The following is a 21,800-nucleotide window of genomic DNA, read 5'->3' on the forward strand; positions in this document are numbered from 1 at the left end:
CAAGAAAAAATTCGTAACTTTACAGATATTGAGCTGTTACCACTTCCAATGTACAGTCCTGACTTAGCACCTTCAAATTACCACTTGTTCCGTGAAATGGGACACTTTCTTCGTGGTAAAACATACGTCAATGAGGCTGTGGGGTGCAAATGTTTTTCGACTCGAAGTCCAAGAAGCGGTATATACAGGACATTCGGAATTTGCCGGAAATATGGGTATTCACCATAAAGCACAATGGTTTGTATTTTGCAGAGTGAAGTCGCTTCTACACCGTTCCCCTGCGTTTTCTTTTTCCACATGGAATGTGGTGAGAAACTTATGGGACACCTTGGTGTAAGTATTTGCATAAGATATATATAACAATAAGCTTGCTTGGATCGGCTTCGCCAGGAGATGATCCTAAAAACGAGCTGTCTTTCTGCGCTGATGAGATTACAGGTCCCTCAAGTCATAGTGTTAATAATTAACACAAGTACTCCAAAAAGAAATCTTTATGTTGAAGGCAAATAACTTTAATTTTTCGTAAACAAACACAAGAAGAATTTCAATACTCCAAAGGAAAAAAATCTTATTCCCTGCACTTTTCTTTTTGTTAACAAAGAGTATAACACTGTACAGTTCATCAATTGAAATGGAACGTTTTTTCATTAATACCGTCTTTCAACATATATAACAATTAACATTTACAAATACATAAAGTTTCTTTTCTATTAACAAGACTCCAAAGTTTATTACAATGAATATAGTCCATAAATAGGTGCATTCTGTTGTACAGTAATGTCCGATTGATTTTTTTATCAAATGCTCTTTTTCTCTGTGACACAGCTTGGTCTTCTATTCCAGTATGAATGAATGTAGTCCTAGATCACATTTCCTTGTTCTTCATCCGACTTTTGTTATGTAGAAGCAGGGACTTGAGGACCACTTATACTTTCCAATGCATCTACTAGGCTTGTGTTTTCAGTTCGTTGCTGGTATCTGTAAACAAGAAGCACGAAAAATTAAGTCGTAATCTAAAGTGCTCAGAAAGAACGAGTTTATGGAAAATACTAACTGAAGTGGCTGGTGTTGCACAGGAAGAATAAATTTATGGAAAATACTAGCTAAAGTGGCTGGTGTTGCACAGGAAGAATAAATTTATGGAAAATACTAGCTAAAGTGGCTGGTGTTGCACAGGAAGAATAATTTTATGGAAAATACTAGCTAAAGTGGCTGGTGTTGCACAGGAAGAATAAATTTATGGAAAATACTAGCTAAAGTGGCTGGTATTGCACAGGAAGAATAAATTTATGGAAAATACTAGCTAAAGTGGCTGGTATTGCACAGGAAGAATAAATTTATGGAAAATACTAGCTAAAGTGGCTGGTATTGCACAGGAAGAATAAATTTATGGAAAATACTAGCTAAAGTGGCTGGTATTGTACAGGAAGAATAAATTTATGGAAAATACTAGCTAAAGTGGCTGGTATTGCACAGGAAGAATAAATTTATGGAAAATACTAGCTAAAGTGACTGGTATTGTACAGGAAGAATAAATTTATGGAAAATACTAGCTAAAGTGGCTGGTATTGCACAGGAAGAATAAATTTATGGAAAATACTAGCTGAAGTGCCTGGTATTGCACAGGAAGAATAAATTTATGGAAAATACTAGCTAAAGTGCTTGGTATTGTACAGGAAGAATAAATTTATGGAAAATACTAGCTAAAGTGGCTGGCATTGCACAGGAAGAATAAATTTATGGAAGATACTAGCTGAAGTGCCTGCTATTGCACAGGAAGAATAAATTTATGGAAAATACTAGCTGAAGTGCTTGGTATTGCACAGGAAGAATGAATTTATGGGAAACACCAGCTGAAGTACCCGGCGTTACAAGGGAAGAAAACTGCGGAAAGAAAAAAGGTGACGGTTGCATCTGTTAAAATAAGATGGCCGTAAGTCAAAATCTCTTACGGTTACAGACATAAAATTTGGTATTTAGGTTTTCCATTTAAATAACTGAAGACGTATTTCAGCACTTTTTTTAAAGTTTCCCTTAGAAGAGAAGAAAAAAGAGTAAGGACTGCAACTGTTATAATACGATGGATATATCTTGAAATCTCTTTAGATTAGAGATATGTTAGAGAAATGAGAAGTACGAGGCTGTAGGCCGAGCAAATGCGGCGAAGTCCCCACCTAGTCGTAGGCTAGTAATGATAGAGCGGCACTTGTGGCAAAATCCATATTTTGCCATTTTATGATTATTTCTTTTAAGTTTGATGTTTAGCTATGCCCTTTAGCTAAAGGAGACAGATGATTAATGAAAGTAAATGACTGTGAAAATAAATATTTTGTACTTTCCCATCGGGAATCGAACATGGGACCGCAAACTATTAGACCAGCGTGGAGGGGTATATGGTTGTTTCTCTTTCTTATGAATATTAGCAGAATACCTGTTCTTCGCACGGGGAGAATACGTTTCACTTTGGACATAAAGGACTGAATTTGGATTAAAACGGCATCGGAAGTGTCACTGCTCGTCTTAGCGACCCGGAAACCATGGATTCAACACTAATATCGGTCATTTTCAAACATTTTTTAATATTTCCCCTTTCCCGTCCCCCAAGTTGCACCGAAATGATAAAATTCATCTCAAACCAGAACCTAATCTATGTTGAAAATTTGATCGAGTTCGGTCGAGTGGTTCAAGAGTAATGAAGTCACAAATACAGTCACTTTCATTTTTATTTATGCACGACTCTAATCCGGCCTCTCAGTAATCCGGCGCACATCCAACCAAAAACACGTGCACAATAAATTATCGTGCGCATGCGCAACAATGCTTAGTTAAGCAATGCTTTATATATTGTACGTATTCGAAATTGTAGCATTCTTTACAGTTCGGAATCACATATTCTAAAAGAAAACATGTTACGCTAGATCTCAAACAGAAACTCGGAATTTTAGATAAGTTAATTGAGGAATTCTAGATAAGCCATTGCTGCTGAGTTCAATGTTGGACAAGCAACTACTTATGACATCAAAAAGAAAGAACTCAATAATCCGGCACCCATATGTGCCAGGAATGGCCGGATTAGCGAGAGTCTAGTGTATAGAAAGCTCACCTTTCTATCATAAGTACAATCGCATATTCGAAACATCGAATATTTGTTTCCAATATTCGAATTGTTCGAGTAATTATTCGTTACGCAAATAGCTGTTGGATTAGTTATTCGTTAACCGAAATATTCTAGGATCAAATATAGTTCGAATAACGAATATCCGAAGAATCCATCATTCGAATAATATATATATTTTTTTTTCAAATTTTAACACTACTAATTTATACTTTTCAAATCATACTAATTAATTAGTACTACTTATAATACTTAATATAGATAAATGCAATTAATGGAAGCTTTTGGTCAAATAATGACACAAAGATACAAGAAATATATTAATTTTCTGCAATACAAAATATATATATTTTTTTAAATTTATTTTGCCTGCCATATGTCGGTCTTTAATAATCAGCTAGACATTTTCCGTACTGGTTAAGGATTTGCTGAAATTTACTTGGTCAGGTGCCATTTTGTCTAGAGCTTCCTTAAAATATACTTCTTAAAAATAACTTGACAAAACCAATTCAAAGAGAACTTAAAACAGATCCTGAATACATTGGAAATAAATTCGTCAAATTCTACTCACTCATTGGACATCAAATAAGCTACGCTAACTGATACTTTTCAATCATCATATATGTACGTACATACCAAATGCAGATTTTATCAATTCTTTATTGTTTAATATTTAAAGTAATGGTATCAAAACAAATATCAAAAATAGAAAAAAGAAACTTACCTATCACGAATCTGTTTTAAAGCCCACTTCGCAATCTTTGACGCATCTTTCTTTTTAGGCGAGGGACACTTTGGAGATAAAGCAATATTTGTGCTCGACTGTAAAACAAATAACTTACATGGAATAAGCTGACATTAATTATCGACAACTGTTTTCTCAACATTGTGTATACAAGTTATATAATTTCTATCGTTCTAGCGAGTGGGATGCCAGGGGTTTAGTTGGGGGAGAAGAGATTGGAATTTGAAATCATTACAACAGTTCAGATTACATCTTAGAACTGTAGATCAATGTCTTATATAACCTCGGTGCTGATAAAGGACGATATATTTCACAAAAACAACAAAGAGTTCTTTTTGCATTCACAGGCCTCCTAGCAGAACATTGAAAAAATATAGGACAGTTCGGTTTAGAAAATAGGACAGTTTGGTATATATAAAAACACTTAAAAAAAATGCAGCTCCAATATTGTTAAGAATTCAGAACATATTCGCACTACCTCAGAAGAAAAAGAAATAGTCAACTCTTAATTATAGAATCACCATGGCATTTAATACATTTACATGTCGTTATTCATACACAATTTTGAATACGTAAATTCAATTAATGCAAGCAAAAATATTAACTATTTCTCTACCTTCCTACTATCCTTCTAGTATATATGTTACAGATGAACTTCATTTTGACATTATTTTTCATTATTTCATATCTTTCTAATGAAAAAAAGAAGACTGACAACTTATTTCTCTATAATGAAATATCTGAATCTAATTAAACATTGAATTATTTGATCAACGTATTTTCCTCTGAAATAAATATTGTAATAGCGTTTCATTCATCATAGGTCTGCAAATTATATATACACTTTTAACAACTGTTACACAACTTAAATTTCAAGACATTTCCAGTTCATAAATAATTTCCATGACTTTTCCAGGATTTTTCACCATTTTTCTGTTTTCCATGACACACTTTTATTTCTAGGTTTTCCAGGACACGTGAGAACCCTGCATATTATGTACGGTAATATTGGAAAGTGTTGAGATATGTTGGTAAATACCAACACACCTCAATGCTTAGCCAATACCGCTCCACACACTGCTGAAAGAAAATGCTAACACAGCTTGCGTTGTAAAAACTGGAGCATGGCAAGGTTCCTCAGCTAAGCTGCATTGGGAAAGAATAAGCATACAGGAAACAAAAGCGTGGACATGGGAGAATAGAAAAAAAAAGCAAATAAAAATAATAGTGAGAATTAGTGACTAATCCCTCAGAAAAAAAATGCTAAGACATATTTAGCATATTGCTAATATGTACCAATTTAAATCATCACTAGATCTGTCCTTGGCTTGTATTTTCAATAACTCAGTCAGTGAATACTATAGGACAAATATACACAAATTTCCAAAATATAGGAAAAAATAGGAAAATAGGACAGCTGAGAGCTCTGCATTCATTCATTTTACTCAATAACAATACTAAATTCGTTATATTCTGAACCCAAATGATTCTTTATTAGAAGAAACTGATCAAAACAGAGGAATTTATGGTTAAAATGATCAAAAATTAGGAAGATGCATATAGTATAGAAGTTCTTCTTTAAAAAAATGCATGCATAAGCCTTCCGAAAGACCGGCATACTGTTAGTGAAGAATCTACCGTATTGTACTCAATGGAGACGAAGTAACCAGTCATTATGACAGTTAATATCATTAATTGAACCGTCGCACAGTGGGAGATTTCATCGATCTAAGGGAACTTTATTCAATTTTGCGACCATGCAATAGAGCAAAGAATACCTGCGATGTAGGTAACTAAATATGCCATTGGTATGAAATTGACATCAATTCGGACGATGGTCGCGTGCAACGATTGCAAATATGGCCTGAAAGGAGGCAACCAAGTGGACGCGCGTAGAACCTGCGACAGGTACGCTTTGTACTAGCAGTTCATTTGACTTGTGTCCTGCTATGCTTACACAGAGTGGTCAGTGCAATGCTGGAATAGTATTGAGGGTCTCCGGATTAAAGATCGAGCACTTGAACTTTGCATTACATTTTAGGGTTCCTAGGGGACAGCGTGGGAAAAGAGTGTGTGTGAACGTGCGGGAAAAATGTTATGTGTGAATTACAAACAAGGTTTCAAGTAGGTGTTCTGTGGTGTTCAGCCTGCGGATTAAGTTCACCTGAAAGCTTATTGAGGTTAGAAGTGAAAACAATCGAGAAACCTTGCGCAAGTTTGCGCAAAAACGTGAGATCATGGCGTAAAAATGGCTCCTGTGCTTACATGGCATGTTATATTAGATGTGTGGGAACAACATGCGTCAACAAAGTGGTTGAAGTTTTAACAAATTACATAATGGAACAAACCAAGGTAGTAGAACTGACCACTAGTTCGCGAGCAAGAATAAGAAAATGCATTAATGATATACGTAATGGTTAAATGGGACAAAGCCAATCGGCACCAGGAGAGGTTGATAGAAGACAATGTAACATGGTTGGAAAATGAAGTGGACTTCAACTTAGCGCCTGTCCTGCCAACGGATACTTCTGTTGAAAATAAATGCGGTAGACCGAAAATGTAACTCAAAAGTGCAATGTAGGAAAGTTAAAGAACTTATAGAATCAACCAGCAACGAGGAACTGATGATGGGGACTGAATTAAAAGTATGGAGGGCAGGAAAATGCGACTCGGCAACGATCGTCAATGAGGTTTGTCGTTCTTTCTCCACACGGGGTACGAAAAATCAAGAAATCTGGTAGCGCTGCCCTTCCCGTTCCGGCGAAATTATCAGAAGATGAAGCTTTGTCGTTACTAGTTGATGCCAATCTTTGGAAAACCCAGTAAAATGTCATGCGTGATGAGGAAAAATAAGCAGGCTGTAAAATGTATCCATCCTATGATAAGGTTAGAGATGCTAAGCAACGTTGTTATACAGATGAAATGAAAATCACAGACATATCCGTTGACATACCGGTGCAATCCCTTCTTCATAATACCATAAGAAGACAGTAAAACACAAGAAGATGTGTTTCGAACTTTGTCTGATGTTCGCAACATTAATATTGGTGTTAAGGGGGATTGTAGTGGCGCACAACAAAGTATGTATCGCCAATTAATAGGAACCGTGGTGGTGAGCAACAAACTATGTATCGCTAACCTTTTTTAGATGAGCATTCAACTGACGAGAGTTTGTTTGGTGTATCTATGGTCCCTATTCAACTGCACAGTGTCACTAACAATCGTAACCGTGTTATTTGGCAAAATCCCGCTCCATCCTCTACCAGATATTGTCATCTAATAAGTTCTGTGTTTCCAAAAGAAACGGTTGAGGGTGTACAAAACGAAATCCAGATAATAGAAGACTAAATCGAGAAACTCACTCGGATCATAATAACATAGATAAGAAGGAATTTATCGTTCGGCCTAAGATGATTTTTGTATGATTGATGGAAAAGTGTGAAATTTTGTATTCTCATGTGCGTCTATGCAGACGTGTTATTTATGTGGAGCAAAACCGAGAGAGATGAATAATCTTGGTATTCTTTCTCATAAAACTGTAGATCCGAACTTTTTGACTGACTATCTCCGGTTTATTCTTGGATACGCCTTATGAAATGTATTCTTTTCATTGCCTACTGCCTAGATATTAAAGCATGGCATGTACGAGGCAAAGAAAATCGGATGAAAATCGAATAAAAAAAGAAACTTGTCCAAGCAAAATTTCGTAGTGTGCTTGGACTATTGGTAGATATGCCAAAACAACAAGCAGGAAATACCAATGATGGCACTACAGCCCGCAAGTTTTTTTCGGAATGCTGAAAAATCGTCCGAAATAACTCGGGTAAAATGTCCACTTAATTAAGCGATGACACATTATTTTAGATTGCTTAAATTGTGTTTTTCCGACTGATACAAACAAATTTAGTGAGTGAGCTCGCTGCACTTTGGAACTGTATTTGCAAAAGTATTCTTGGTATCATATTACCGTAAGCGTACTCAAAATCCAATTTCTACCGATAGGCCAGCTTTCTGAAGAAGCACAGGAGGCTCGAAATAAAGACAATAAGAAATATAAGAAACTCTTCACCAGATAGTTATTCAGAGTGAATACCAACACGGATTTAATTCATAGATTCCTGATCACTTCTGATCCATACATTGCTAGTAAACGTGCTCCTGCCAAAACCAAAGGTTCAGACAATGTCCGAGGTACTATGATTGTTAAATGCGCCTTATGTGAATGATTTCTCTGATCATTCCTAACAGAGCAGTGACTAACACTAATGAAGTTGTTTTTCCCGTCAGTTTTGCGTGCTCGCTGACTCTTGTTCATTGTCCTGACTATCTAATGTAATGTACTTATTATCACTAAACGTTTCTTTAGATATAAGCTGATCACATCAATCCTATTGTTGTCCTTTTAACAATTATGTGTAATCTTGTTTACCTTTCTCACACATGTGTTACTTCTTTGGTAAATAATACATAAACAGCATTCTTTATCAAACAAATCACATATTTCAATCGAATAGAATGTTAAAACCTGCCATAGGGAAATGTGCATCACACACTGAATAAAGTTCCCCTAGATCGATGAAATCTCCCACTGTGCGTCGGGTTTAAGAAGCGAAGACCAAAAAATGAGAAAATCACTTTTTGTACTCGACAGTATCTCCAAGCTTTGCACTACATGTAGGTGGTCAATTCTCAAGTAACAGCACAAATTTGGTGGTTATTGAATGAATGCGCTGCCGTTTTCACTTTTCTTCCTTCCATTTCTTAACACGCAGATTTTTTAGTTTATTTTCTTCTTAAACCTAACGATTCAATTTTAATCAACTCTTTGTCATCAACAAATTCACAACTTTTGACGTCATTCTTTCTCTCTCTCTCTCTCTCTCTCTCTCTTTCTCTGACGAACTGTGTTTCTTTAATTAATACTCTTCAATTATTATCCGTTTATATATATATATATATATATATATATATATATATATATATATATATATATATATATATATATATATATATATATATATAAAATATTCATTAACGCACACTATTTCAGAACTAGAAAGTAAGAACATTCAATCAATCCACAAGAAGAGAGCACAAAAAGATAAAACAACAAATAATACAAAACTACCAACAGAGATTGGAAGATATACATACAAAACAAACCTTAACAGTAAGAACACATATAAAACTATTAATATCTTTGCAGTACCGGTTTTAACTTATTCAATTCGGCTAATAAAATGGACAGAGAGCAAACTAGCAGATCTCGAAAGGAAAACCAGAACAATATTGATAGCGGACAGGATACTACACCCACGAGCTGCTAAGGAAAAAGTGTCATTACTAGGGCTTGGAAGTTGAAGACCTAAAAATTGCCTAAAACGGACCTATACAAAGACCTCAAGATATCTTAATAATAATAATAATAATAATAATAATAATAATAATAATAATAATAATAATAAAGACGTAAAAATAAGACCCAATTTAATTAGAATTACATACTTAATGAATATAATGCTCAAGAAATACAAGCTTCTGGTAGGTTAACGGTCTGTCTGTCCTTCCACAAACTGAACTACAAACTAAAATAAGAAAACTTCCCCACCCTCACTCCTCCTTGCTGAAGGACATTGTTACGCCCCTTTATCTGACTTGTGATTGTTGCAGCTCTTGTCTTATATTTTGAATTTTCATTACTAAAGAAAAGATGTTCAAGAGGCGGTGGTGTTTCGAGTTAATGATAGGTAAATTTATTGTCGAAAAATGAAGTACAAAAAAAGACGTTAAGACCTATGAAAAGCTTTAAAAAAGACCAATAAAAAAAATTTAAAAAATTAAAAAAAACTCCGAAAAAGGACAAATAAAATCCAACATTTTCTGGCCTACAATGACCCAAAATGAACATATATTATATTAAGCCTTGTCTTCGGGCACTTGTAAAAAAAAGGATTTTTCCTCAACTTCCGGGCCCTAGTCATTACCAAGAAACAAAGGAATACTAGAACTAATCAACATTACAAATTCAAATATTAAGACATTATTTATATGGAAAACAACAAAATTTCAAACTACACAGCGCAATAGTAGTAGCGAATCACAAATATACATCACTTCACCTAAGCTAGACGGAGGAATCGAAAGAAATACCAACATTACCAACAAGAGATGACATAAAGAAGCAATGAAGAGAAAAGCCACTGCACGGGTAAGTCCCAGAACAAGTCAATCCAGAACATGCAGACAGAGAAACGACATTTCAGTGGATGCAAATAGGAGATTTATACCCAGAACCAGAAGTCTTCATGCAAGGAATACAAGACCAGGTAATAAATACAAAAAGCATACCCTGAAAAGCATTGCAGTATAAGATGACAAATGCAGATGACATCAGATATCTCAAGAAACAACAATACAACATATCACAAGTGGATGCTCATTGATAACACAAACCGAATACAAGGAGATACAACAAAGCAGCAGAAAGTATATATCAAGAAATAGCAATGAAACAGAAATTATACCAGAAGTAATACCGTATGACAAATACCAACCGGAAGCCCTACTCAATACAGACCAACACAAATTTTACTGGGACAGAACAATACTACCCGATAAAGAAGTACATCATAACAGACCGGACATCACAGTAATACGGAAAGAGAAGGGAGGTACATCTAATAGACATACCAAACACAGCAAACCTGCAGAAAGCACAGAGAAAAATACAAACAACTAGCCCAAAACATAAAAGAACAATGGAAGCCCAAAAATGTGAAAATAATACCAGCAGTATAATATTGGATACCGGCATGGTCCACAATAAGTTGAAAAATGAACTTGAAATAATTGGAATTGAAGAAAAAGTCATAAAGAAAATACAGAAGAGCGTAATATTGGATATATACAGAATTGTAAGGAATTTCCTGCAAACCCCAGAATAAAAGGAAAAACACACTGGAAAAATAATATACTTGGGTGACCTGTATATTATATATCGCCTGCTCAGATGAGAAGTGGAGAAAATACATAATAATAATAATAATAATAATAATAATAATAATAATAATAATAATAATAATAATAATAATAATAATAATAATAATAATAATAATAAAAGCATGACTAGTGCTGTAATTCGAGACGAAAAGATAAGAAGTATCAAAAGTCTTATAATTCTAGTAAAAAAGTGTTTGATAGAAATATTTTTATCAAAAAATCCAGTAGGACAAGTTTGAAATCAGAAAAGAAAAAAAAAATATAGCCTAATTCAATTACTGTCTTTCTATGTTAACATGTGTCCAAAAATTACAACAGTAACACAATGATCTAAAATTATTTGTGTAATTTCTAATCTGTACCGTTCAAGTAAAAAATTCATCCAATTCCACGCCCATAAATAATTTGTGAAGATTTACTAATATCTTACCATTAACTTTGAAAGGACGAAGGATCTGCACATTTCGGTGTGGACGAAGGAAGAGGGAGGCCGGGGGTAACAAATGTCAACTTCAATCTTTTAACTCAAGCGAGATATTTATTATTCAGAGATTTATTTTAGTTTTAAAAAGTGTGCTTTCCATGACATATTCTAATTGTCCGCAATTATATATATATACCGGTATGTGCTGATTTGTATCTACAACTCGAGTCAATACGAGTATTATTCAATTAAGGATTAACAGAAAACATAATACATGGTACATGACGTTTTCCAAATAATTTTAGGAGTAATTTATACCAGATGGTTATATCAATACCTGCCAACAGTTTCACTGCAGTAATTATTTTGAATTAAATGACTATTTACTAATACATTCTCATGCTAATTTTGATGTAATTAGGCTTGTAGTATCGTTGGAACTGTTTGCGGGAAATCAGATGTGGTTGAAACTTGGCATGAAGTCTGCTCTTAAATAATATTCAATCTGAATTATCACTGTTAAGCTCTTATTATTCACAAAGAAAACAGAGAAGAATGATTTGTCCCATTGAAACAAATATTTTAAAAACTTACTGACTCAAAATAAATACACAGAGTGGAAGGCCACATATCTTCACGATTAAAAACTCTAATTTCAAAATTATATATATTTTGTAGCTCCCCCCCCCCCCCAACTTCGTCCTGCCAGGGTTAATAATTCATTTACAGTATTTTAAAGACTTACCAGAAACACTCCATATAAAGCACGCATGTTATTTGGATTGAGCTTGACAGCTTGGGAAAAGTGAGCTCTTGCAATTTCATAATTATCGAAGCCACCCTAAATAAGAAATTCACATAATTAAATATAGTAATTACCTTTAAAACAGACACGTGAAACATCAACAGAATATTATGTACTGGATCATTACAGAATGACATACAAGCAGCATAAAATGATACAGTCTGGAATTAGTAATCATAATACACAGTTTCAGATTATACAAAGCAGACGTACGTAATATTAACCCCTTGAGCACCAGGCTAATTCATCTATAAAGGGATCCTAATACCAAATGAATAATATTCACAACAATAATAAGTGAAATACAATTCCACCTTGATCTACTAACGTCGTTCATAAACAAGCCGCGTAGTATGTTTTCAGGAACTCAATGAAAACTAATGCCATCTAGCGAGTGAAAAGGAAGGTTAAAAATATCGACAAGTAAAACAATCGGCTTAGAATACCAGATAACAATTATAACTCAATGATTACTAATGCCATCTAGCTAATATAAATGAAGGCTAAAAATATCGACATGTCAAATAATCACGGCTTAGAATACCAGATAACAATTATTTATTTATTGATTTATTTATTGAACAAATTCCCAGATACAGCATAACTTTGCCATTTTACACAGGGACATGCTAACAAAAACAAAAACAAAAAAAAAAAAAAAAAAAAACAAGATAACAATAACAACATAGAAAAAAGAGTGTAAGAGTAAACTATTCCGTCAAAGCTCGCTTAATTGCTCTTTCAAACACTGGGTAGCTCGAAAATATGTCCACATCAGTTGTTACTTGATTATAACAGTTTGGTATTCTATAAAAAAGAGACCTCTGTATAACAGCCAACCTAGGATGGGCAAGATGGAATAGGTGGGTATTCCGAGTGATGCGGGAAGGGACACGTAAGGATAGTTCCTGAAGTAATATTTCCGATCTTAAGTTTCCATTAACTATTTTATGTAGATATTTCAGGTCAGAGATAGTTCTGCGTACTTCAGGAGTCTGAATATTAAGATGTCGCAAGACTTCCTTCTTAGATAATATTCGAAGTGCAGGAACACGAAAACGGACTATAGCGATGAAGAAATTGAGAACAGAATCAAGTCTGGAGAGATGTGTAGGTGCTGCCATGGCCCATATGGGAGAGCAGTATTCGATCTTGGGCGCTATTAATGTCTTATAAAAGGTTGCTAATGAAGAAATAGTGCGTAGTTCGGTGAATCGATAAAGAAGTCCCAACATGCGCATTGAATTCTTTAGTATTGAGGAGATGTGGTCAGAGAATGTGAGTTTTGAACCAAAGATGACACCAAGATCATTATGACTAGCAGAATGTGTGATAGGGGAATCGTTGATATGGTATGTGGAGGGGACAGGAGACTTTTTCAAAGTAATAGTAATACTGTCACATTTCTTACTGTTTAGTTTCAAGTGCCACATTTCACACCAGCCTGTAAGGTAATTTATGTCTTCCTGTAGAGCAGTTGTGTCATGGAGACACGATATTTCTCTGTATAACTTACAATCGTCAGCAAAAAGCAGAAGGCCACTAGGTTGAGCTGATAAGTGCGTGTAGAGATCATCCATATACAGGACAAACAACAGAGGCCCAAGTACACTCCCCTGAGGCACCCCTGAGATCACGGGTTGGGGGTTAGAAGTCGCCCCTGAAAGAACAACTCTCTGTTTACGGTCCTTCAAGTAGCTTGTGATTAGAGAGAGAAATTTGCCATGTACATTAAATCTATTGGAGAGTTTATGAAGAAGATGAATGTGACTGACAGAATCAAAGGCCTTCGAGAGATCAAAATAGATAACATCTAATTGAGTATTGTTATTCATACATTTGACTGCACAGGAAAGAAGAGTACTTAAGTTTGACAGACTTGAGCTTTTCGGTAGAAAGCCGTGCTGAGAACTATGGATGTAAGGTGAGGTGAATTTAAGTAGCCTGTCTTTGATTATTTTTTCGCAGATAATTGATATTACAGAAAGAAGAGATATTGGCCTATAGGAGGATACATGATCTTTAAGTCCTGATTTATATATTGGGGTCACGTGAGCTAGTTTCCAACTGGTGGGATAATACCCTTCCTTGAAGCATCTATTGAATAAGATAGATAGAGGAACCGTAATAACTGAAGCAGTTTTGTTGAGAAAGAGAGGACTAATTTTATCAGGTCCAAGTGATCTGTGTGGAGATAACGATAGCAAGAGAGCCAGAACTTCGCCCGGGGAGGTAGAGAGATTGGATAACGTGTCCGAACAGATGGAGCGGAGAGGGGGAAGATGGGTTGTAGAGGGAAGGGAAGTAAATGTTTTGCAGAAGTAGTTATTGAAGAGGTTGGGTCTTTGATCATCACTCGCTTCAGTATTTTCATCTTGAACTGTTGCCGGTATGCCCGGAGATTTTGTTCTAGATTTAATTACAGACCAAAAGACTTTAGGGTTACTAACAGTAAAATTACCAATTGAGTCCATGTATTCAAAGTATTTACGCCGCTGTACCTTCTTGGCAAGACTTCTAATTCTAGCAAAGTTTTTGTATGTGTAGTCACTCGGATGTGATTTCCATAGAGCCCAGGCAAGCTTTTTGTTTTTAAAAAGTTCACGAAGTTCATTGTCGTACCAGACCGGAAACCTGTTCGATTTTGATGCTTTCACCGGCACAAAATCCTTTATGGCTGAGTGGACAACAGATGTAAATAAGTCCACAGCGTCGTCAACAGTTCCTACCTCTAACAAACACCAAGGAAACAGTTCAATAGCCCAGCAGATGTCACCCCAGGGGGCTTTCTTCCAAAGAAGTTGTGACCTACTTTTGAGGGGCTGGTTTATAGTAGTGGAGGGGAGGAAATCGAAAGAAACATCCAAGGAATCGTGATCCGATGGAAAAAGATTTCTGCATGGGACAACACAACGAGGTTCTAAGTTAGAGAGAATATAGTCAAGATTGCTATTATTGCGGGTATTATGCATATTATGTTGACCTAGACCAAGTCCATGAATAAAATTGTCCATGAAATAACTGTCGTTTCCATCTTTAGTGACGCCATGCTTGCTGTCCTGCCACGTTATGGAAAGGTTGAAATCACCCAATAGGATGACGTCACCGTGTGACAACGAATGTAACAGTGAGTCATGGCAAGCTTCTAAGATGTGCTGGGGGGTGTTCTTGTGCGGCCTATAGAAGCACCCAATAAACACAGAACGACGCTTTGGAATAAATACTTCCACCCAAATGAGTTCACAATCCCGTTCGAGATCCAATCTTCTCTTGCTCTTCCACTTATTATTTACACAAATCATCACTCCACCTCCACGAGTTATGCGGTCTTTACGATAAATGGTGAAATTATTTGAAAAGCTCATTTCACTGTCGTTCACTGATTCATTCAGCCACGATTCGGTCACTGCGAAACAATCCAGTTCCCTTATCTCACCTAGGTTCAATGAGCACTCAAGTAATTTGTTTTTAATACTACGAACATTTTGATAATATATATTGAAAGCACTGGTGTAATATGGACAGGGTGGGCCAGGGTTTACGTGAATATCACCACAAAGGAGGAGAAAACAAACGAGAATGAGGCACTGTTTTTTTGCTTTTGACTCATACCTTGGCACAAAATCACTGGTAGTTCCTCCGTCACTGTTAGCAGTACCAGAGAGAGCATTATTATGGTATTATACACTGTGTTTAAGAATACCAGGCACAAAAAAGTTAAGTCTGTGCAATAATACCACGAACGTACGCAGGTACGTCCATGATATTTATATGCGACGTTATAAAAACATACGCACGTACGTCCCTGGGTTAATACGTTTGTAAAGTGTCATAAATTAATAGGTTTGTAAAGTGCCATAACTTAATAAGTTTGTAAAGTACCATAAATTACTAGGTTTGTAAAGTGCCGTAAATTAATAAGTTTATAAAGTGCCATAAATTAATAGGTTTGTAAAGTGTCATAAATTAATAGGTTTGTAAAGTGTCATAAATTAATAGGTTTGTAAAGTGTCATAAATTAATAGGTTTGTAAAGTGTCATAAATTAATAGGTTTGTAAGGTGCCATAAATTAATACGTTTGTAAAGTGTCATAAATTAATAGGTTTGTAAAGTGCCATAACTTAATAAGTTTGTAAAGTACCATAAATTACTAGGTTTGTAAAGTGCCGTAAATTAATAAGTTTATAAAGTGCCATAAATTAATAGGTTTGTAAAGTGTCATAAATTAATAGGTTTGTAAAGTGCCATAAATTAATAGGTTTATAAAGTGTCATAAATTAATAGGTTTGTAAGGTGCCATAAATTAATAGATTTGTAAAGTGCCATAAATTAATAGATTTGTAGTGCCATAATTGAACAGGGTAGTGAGTACGAATCTTTGTTACTTTGTTATACGAACACTGCTTCAATAAACTATAGATGTAAAAACAGCTAGTGACAATTGAATTAAAGATGTCATGTTACTTTGTTTTAATATTATAAATAAATAATAAATAAATAAAAACAACTTGACGTGAACATTTATTTTACCTTATATAAATGAATAAGTAAATAAAAGAACAAATTTCCAGGATAATCTAACAAATTTTAGGAACAGCTAGAAAAAAAGTTAATTAATTCCTTACATTTGAAAAAAATCGATATTATATTTTTAAAAATGCATATGATATTTGATTAGCTAACCACAATTTTTTATTTCTTTATTTATTTATTTTATCCGGCACTAAACCTTACCTGAGTGTACCGAATTTCTGCGTATCGCTGATGAATCAAATGATTGTGTGGATTATGCAATATTAACTCCTCCATACAAAAGGCCGCATGTGCATAGTCCTGTTCAAGAAGATATAGCTCACAAAGTTCCTGCCATGCCTCTTGATCACTCATAAAGCTGCACAAGAACAGAAATATATTAGAAATAATAACTTTAACATAAATTTTAAAATTACTCTTTTTTCCTTCTGGTATGCATTTAAATTTTGTTTCTATTACCTTACACAAGTACAGTAGACTATCGACTATCCGGCTCGCGCCTATTTAGCCTCCGTACTATAAGGTCTAGTTAATATATGTATATATCTGTAATAAAATTGGATCTCTATAATAAAAACGAGACTGCCAAGGGGAACCAGTCAACTATCATGGACCTTTTCAGAGCTAAAAGTTGTAAATTCTGAATCTTTCGCCTTAGACTTTTTAAGTCGATGATGTCTCAGAATTAGGCTTAAGTTTTTAGTGCACATCATTTTACATTTCCTTCAATTAAGTTCAACGTCATAAAATTTATCTTAAAATGTGTATAATATTTTTAATTCTTGGGCTTCTTTTTCTATATATTTTTTAACGTACTGTGCACTACATAACAAACATTTGTAAAATACTGGCCTGTTTTTAAGAGGTCAGAAAATAAGAAATAAGAACCAGTTTTGGTATATAATGTGTGCTTTTAATGATATGAATGAGGCAGGACATGAGTATTTATAGAAATCTGGCTTTTTTATTATCCAGTCTGCCCTTGCGCCATATTAGGCCAAATAGGCGATAGCCTACTGTGTACAACTTCGTCTTCTTAATTCTTCATTTCTTTTATGTGATACCAATGGATTGAAATATCACTTTTATCACCTGTTGCAGTGTCTCAGTTGCAGCGTTAACCTCTGGAAGATTCGTTTGCCTTTACTCTTCTTTCTCTTTTTTCTGGAATTTGGGACCGAGGGATTTGATTTTTTTTTTCTTTTTCATTCTCCGAATTATTTTATTATCATTTGTTTGCATTCTTCGTACTCCTACTAACCTAAGAAACACACCGAAATTGAAGCACCTTTAGTTTGCCGTTCTAAAATGAAATGAAATGAAATCTTTAAGTTTTACGTCCCACGATTATGCCGGTTAGTCTAAAAGAGACGGTGATGATGAGAGATGAATGAAATGATAGAATGAAGAAAGTGGGAAGAAACGGGAGAACCCCGAGAAAATCCACGAGCACAGTGTTTGTCCACCACAAAGTCCACACGGCGCGAGCTGGGATCGAACCAGGGACCCCAAGCACCGGAGGGTTTGACGTTCTAGTACGCAGAATGAGATGAATAATAAATGTCAGTTAATAATAATGCAAGAATTTATAGCAGAAGAAAAGGGAGAAGCCCGAGACAATCCACGTAGGTTTTTATTGCCCATCAGAATGTTACAACATTGAACAGAGCTTTTAAAAAAAAAACTTTACCAGTAAGTTACTGCAGCATGGAAAGTAACACTGATAATCTAGTCTTGTTGATTTCATTTTTTACGCAACTTATATCATTACTAGCAGGATACCCGTTCTTCGCACCGGGGGAATATGTTTCATTTTAGATATAAAGCGGTGAATTTGGATTTAAACGGCATCGGAAGTGTCACTGTTCATCTCAGCGACCCCGAAAACTATAGATTCGACACTAATATCGGTCATTTTTTGATCTTTTTATATAACTCTCCCTCCCCAAAGTCGCGGGGCTGAATTTGGATTTAATCGGCACCGGAAGTGTCACTGTTCATCTCAGCGACCCCGAAAACTATAGATTCGACACTAATATCGGTTATTTTTAAATATTTTCCCCCCTCTTCCCGTCCACTAAGTTGCATCGTCAGAGTCAAATGATAAAAAGCATTCCAGCGCCGAACCTCATCTATGTAGCTAGTTTGATCCACGTCGGTCTCGTGGTTCAAGAGTTACTACGTTTTATTTATTTTTATATACCTCCCCACTCCCTTATGTTGTAGGTCAAAATGAAATGATAAAAACCATCCCAGGCCCGAACCCCATCTATGCTGAAAAATTTGATCGAGCTCAGTCGGGTGGTTCAAGAGTTATTAACCAACAAACATATATATATATATTATGAAAGTGTTCCATCTTAGAGTTGTGTGTTCTCTTCCTATTCGAATTAAATTGTGATGTCAACATTTCATTTACTAAATCGTCTGCGAATTACAGCTTCTTGTGGCAGGTCAGTACGAATTTCCTACACCTTATATTTCAGTTCTTTTCTTCTTTGTTAAATATCTAGAATCCACACCAAAATTGTAAACAAAATTCAAATTATTTGCGTCAACTGTCACTACTACAATGTGCTTGTCATTTAATATCTAACGTGAATTCACTGTTGCCATGTGTCGAATTTCACTGTTCGTACCGATCGTACCAAGAATCTTGCACATCTGTTTCACCGATCGTACCAAGAATCTTGCACATCGGTGAAATTCGGTGCTTGAAAACAGTGATTTTACACGAGAGACATTAAATGACGAGAACATTCTAATAGTTGACACAGAATAAATGACATGTTTCATAGTGTGGACTTTAGGTATTTAATAAAGAAGACAGAAACCATGGAAAAAGATGTAGAAAATCCGAGCTAACCTGCCATAAGAAACCACACGCCCAGAAAAATGAAATTTAAATTTTTTAGTTTAACTTCCCACGGATATGTCCTTCAAGCTAAATAAGACTGATAATTAATGAGAGTGAATGATTGTGGAATTAAATTTGTGTGCTCTCCCACCGGGAATCGAATTCGAGACCACGCGCACCAGAGACATACGCGCTAGCCACTAGACTAGCGGGGAGGACTGGACGCTCACAAAAGTTGGGAGACAAATGATATCTTAGCAATACAATTTCGTCCAAATAGCCAAACAGAACTCTAAGGTAGAGCAATTGCATTTTATAATAGTGCTGTATATGTTCTATCCAAAAGCAGATCCTAACCCCACTGTCTATATCTACGCTACTACAGTAGGGGTACTGCCAGTTCCTTTCTCTTCTGATTTAAAGGTATATACGGAAAATTAGAGAACTTAGGAGAGCTATAGCAAAAGAATAATGACATCTAAGATTTATAAAGAGGTATATGGGTGCGAAATAAATAAATTAATTAATTAATAACCTACATACATGAATATGATTTCATTACACACACACATTCAGTTTCGCAAGTTACTTAATACTTCTCTCATATGGGCATTATCACTTAACAGCACGAAGCCAGATCTTTTCCAGAGATAACAGTAGTTACCACGCCTCTATAGAAAATATTCATTAATAACGAGTTTACTAACTATTTAGCTACACACTGGAACAGAATACTATATATGGGTATTAACTCCACCATCTTGAAGAGAAAAAAAAATATCTCAGCTATTCTAGAATTTGCAAGAACAGAAAATTTAATCTGCATACCTTAATTATAATATTATTCTCACAATATCCACTTGAGCCTTAATGAGCAAATCCAATTAGTAAATTTCTACCAAACAAATACAAAACTTAAAACGTGTACAAGAACACGATTAAGATAAAAGAAATAATATACAGAGAAACAAAAAGAAGTCCCGTAAAAGTAATATTTAAGAAAAATATATATATATAATTCAGTTCTTAAAATAATTTATAATTAAGATAAATACAAAACTTACAAAAGAAATTCTTAATCTAATAGAGAGCATTGTACTTACTGCTTGAGATATTCCACAAGCTCTTTAATTGCTTCTGGAATCTTGCCTCTCGCTTTCAGAATTGCTACTTTACGTTTCCGCGGTGCTGCATTCGTTTCATCTCTTTTTATAATAGATTCCAGAATGTCCAATGCCTTCTCATACCTAGAAATAATTTGTACATAAAATCACATCATCATAATAATTTCTGAGCATACTTAATGTATATATAAGTGGACCGCGGTGGCTCAGTGGTAGAGCGTTCACCTCTGGTGCATGAAGTCCTTGGTTCGATCCCAGCTCGCGCCAAGTGAACTTTATGGTAAACAAACACCGTGTGCGTGGATTTTCTCGGGATTCTTCCGTTTCCTCCCACTTTCTTCATTCCACCATTTCATTTATTTCTCGTCATCACTGTTTCCTTTAGTCTAGACGGCATAACAGTGGAACGTAAAACTTAAAAGATTTTTCATTTTTTTCCACTAAACATAAACTAATTTTGATTTACAGTATAAACAACCACAACTTATTATTATTATGTTTTGAGAACCCTAATTTTGATAATTACTTTAGTCATTATTAATCTTAACGAAAATCTGCCAAACATTATTTTTTGTCAAATTAATTCAGATTTTCTTCTGAATTTGGAAAACAAGGTTTGTCAGATCTCCTGGCGCCACCTGTGTCCGGATTCGAAATACATTCTAGGAGTCTACAGACCAACAGACTAAATCTACGACCCCAATGGTGTTTAGTAATATATATATATATATATATATATATATATATATATATATATATATATATATATATTTAAACCTACTCATATAGGCATTTTTTTTCTATAATCTGACTTGAATTTTAAAGTTGTGATTTTACTGGTGTCTTCCTGAAATTAATTTAAATGTCCCTTACTTCGTAAAAATTAAATGTAGCTATAAATATTTATTAATCAAAAGTAATTTAAGGAATATGAAATTTATACATAATGCAAATTACAAGAATTATATTTTTATTATAACGAAAGTTAGGTTTAAACTTTTTCATTGTTGTGTCTATATTATCGCACGGCAACGATATTATTTTCATTTAATGATTTGATAGCCGCAGGTGGCTTAAAATTACCTTCGATGAAAATGAACTGAACAATGAGCTTTCTGTTTTAAAATCTATAAAATCAATAGTTGACACGAAGAAGAAAGATGCATTTCTGGAAAAGCAGATGTACCAAGCATGTGA

At 34.8% G+C, this 21,800-nt stretch overlaps 1 protein-coding gene across 1 annotated transcript in view; it reads right to left on the bottom strand.

Annotated features, from left to right (window-relative positions):
• Nucleotides 1-473: 473 nt before the first annotated feature.
• Nucleotides 474-21,800, bottom strand: part of LOC145684236 (ER membrane protein complex subunit 2-like) — a 36,080-nt gene continuing 14,753 nt past the window's right edge. Inside the window, exons 4-8 of the mRNA XM_081756339.1 lie at nt 20,583-20,726; nt 16,824-16,980; nt 12,029-12,124; nt 3,840-3,937; nt 474-978 (exon numbers count right to left, since the gene is read on the bottom strand). Of these exons, the coding sequence (XP_081612465.1) occupies nt 897-978; nt 3,840-3,937; nt 12,029-12,124; nt 16,824-16,980; nt 20,583-20,726 (577 nt within the window). The 3' untranslated portion in view covers nt 474-896. The remainder of the gene's footprint in view (nt 979-3,839; nt 3,938-12,028; nt 12,125-16,823; nt 16,981-20,582; nt 20,727-21,800) is intronic.

This window comes from Thermobia domestica, chromosome 4 (assembly GCF_964235325.1).
Source record: "Thermobia domestica chromosome 4, izTheDome1.hap1.1, whole genome shotgun sequence".
Taxonomy (NCBI): Eukaryota; Metazoa; Arthropoda; class Insecta; order Zygentoma; family Lepismatidae; genus Thermobia; species Thermobia domestica.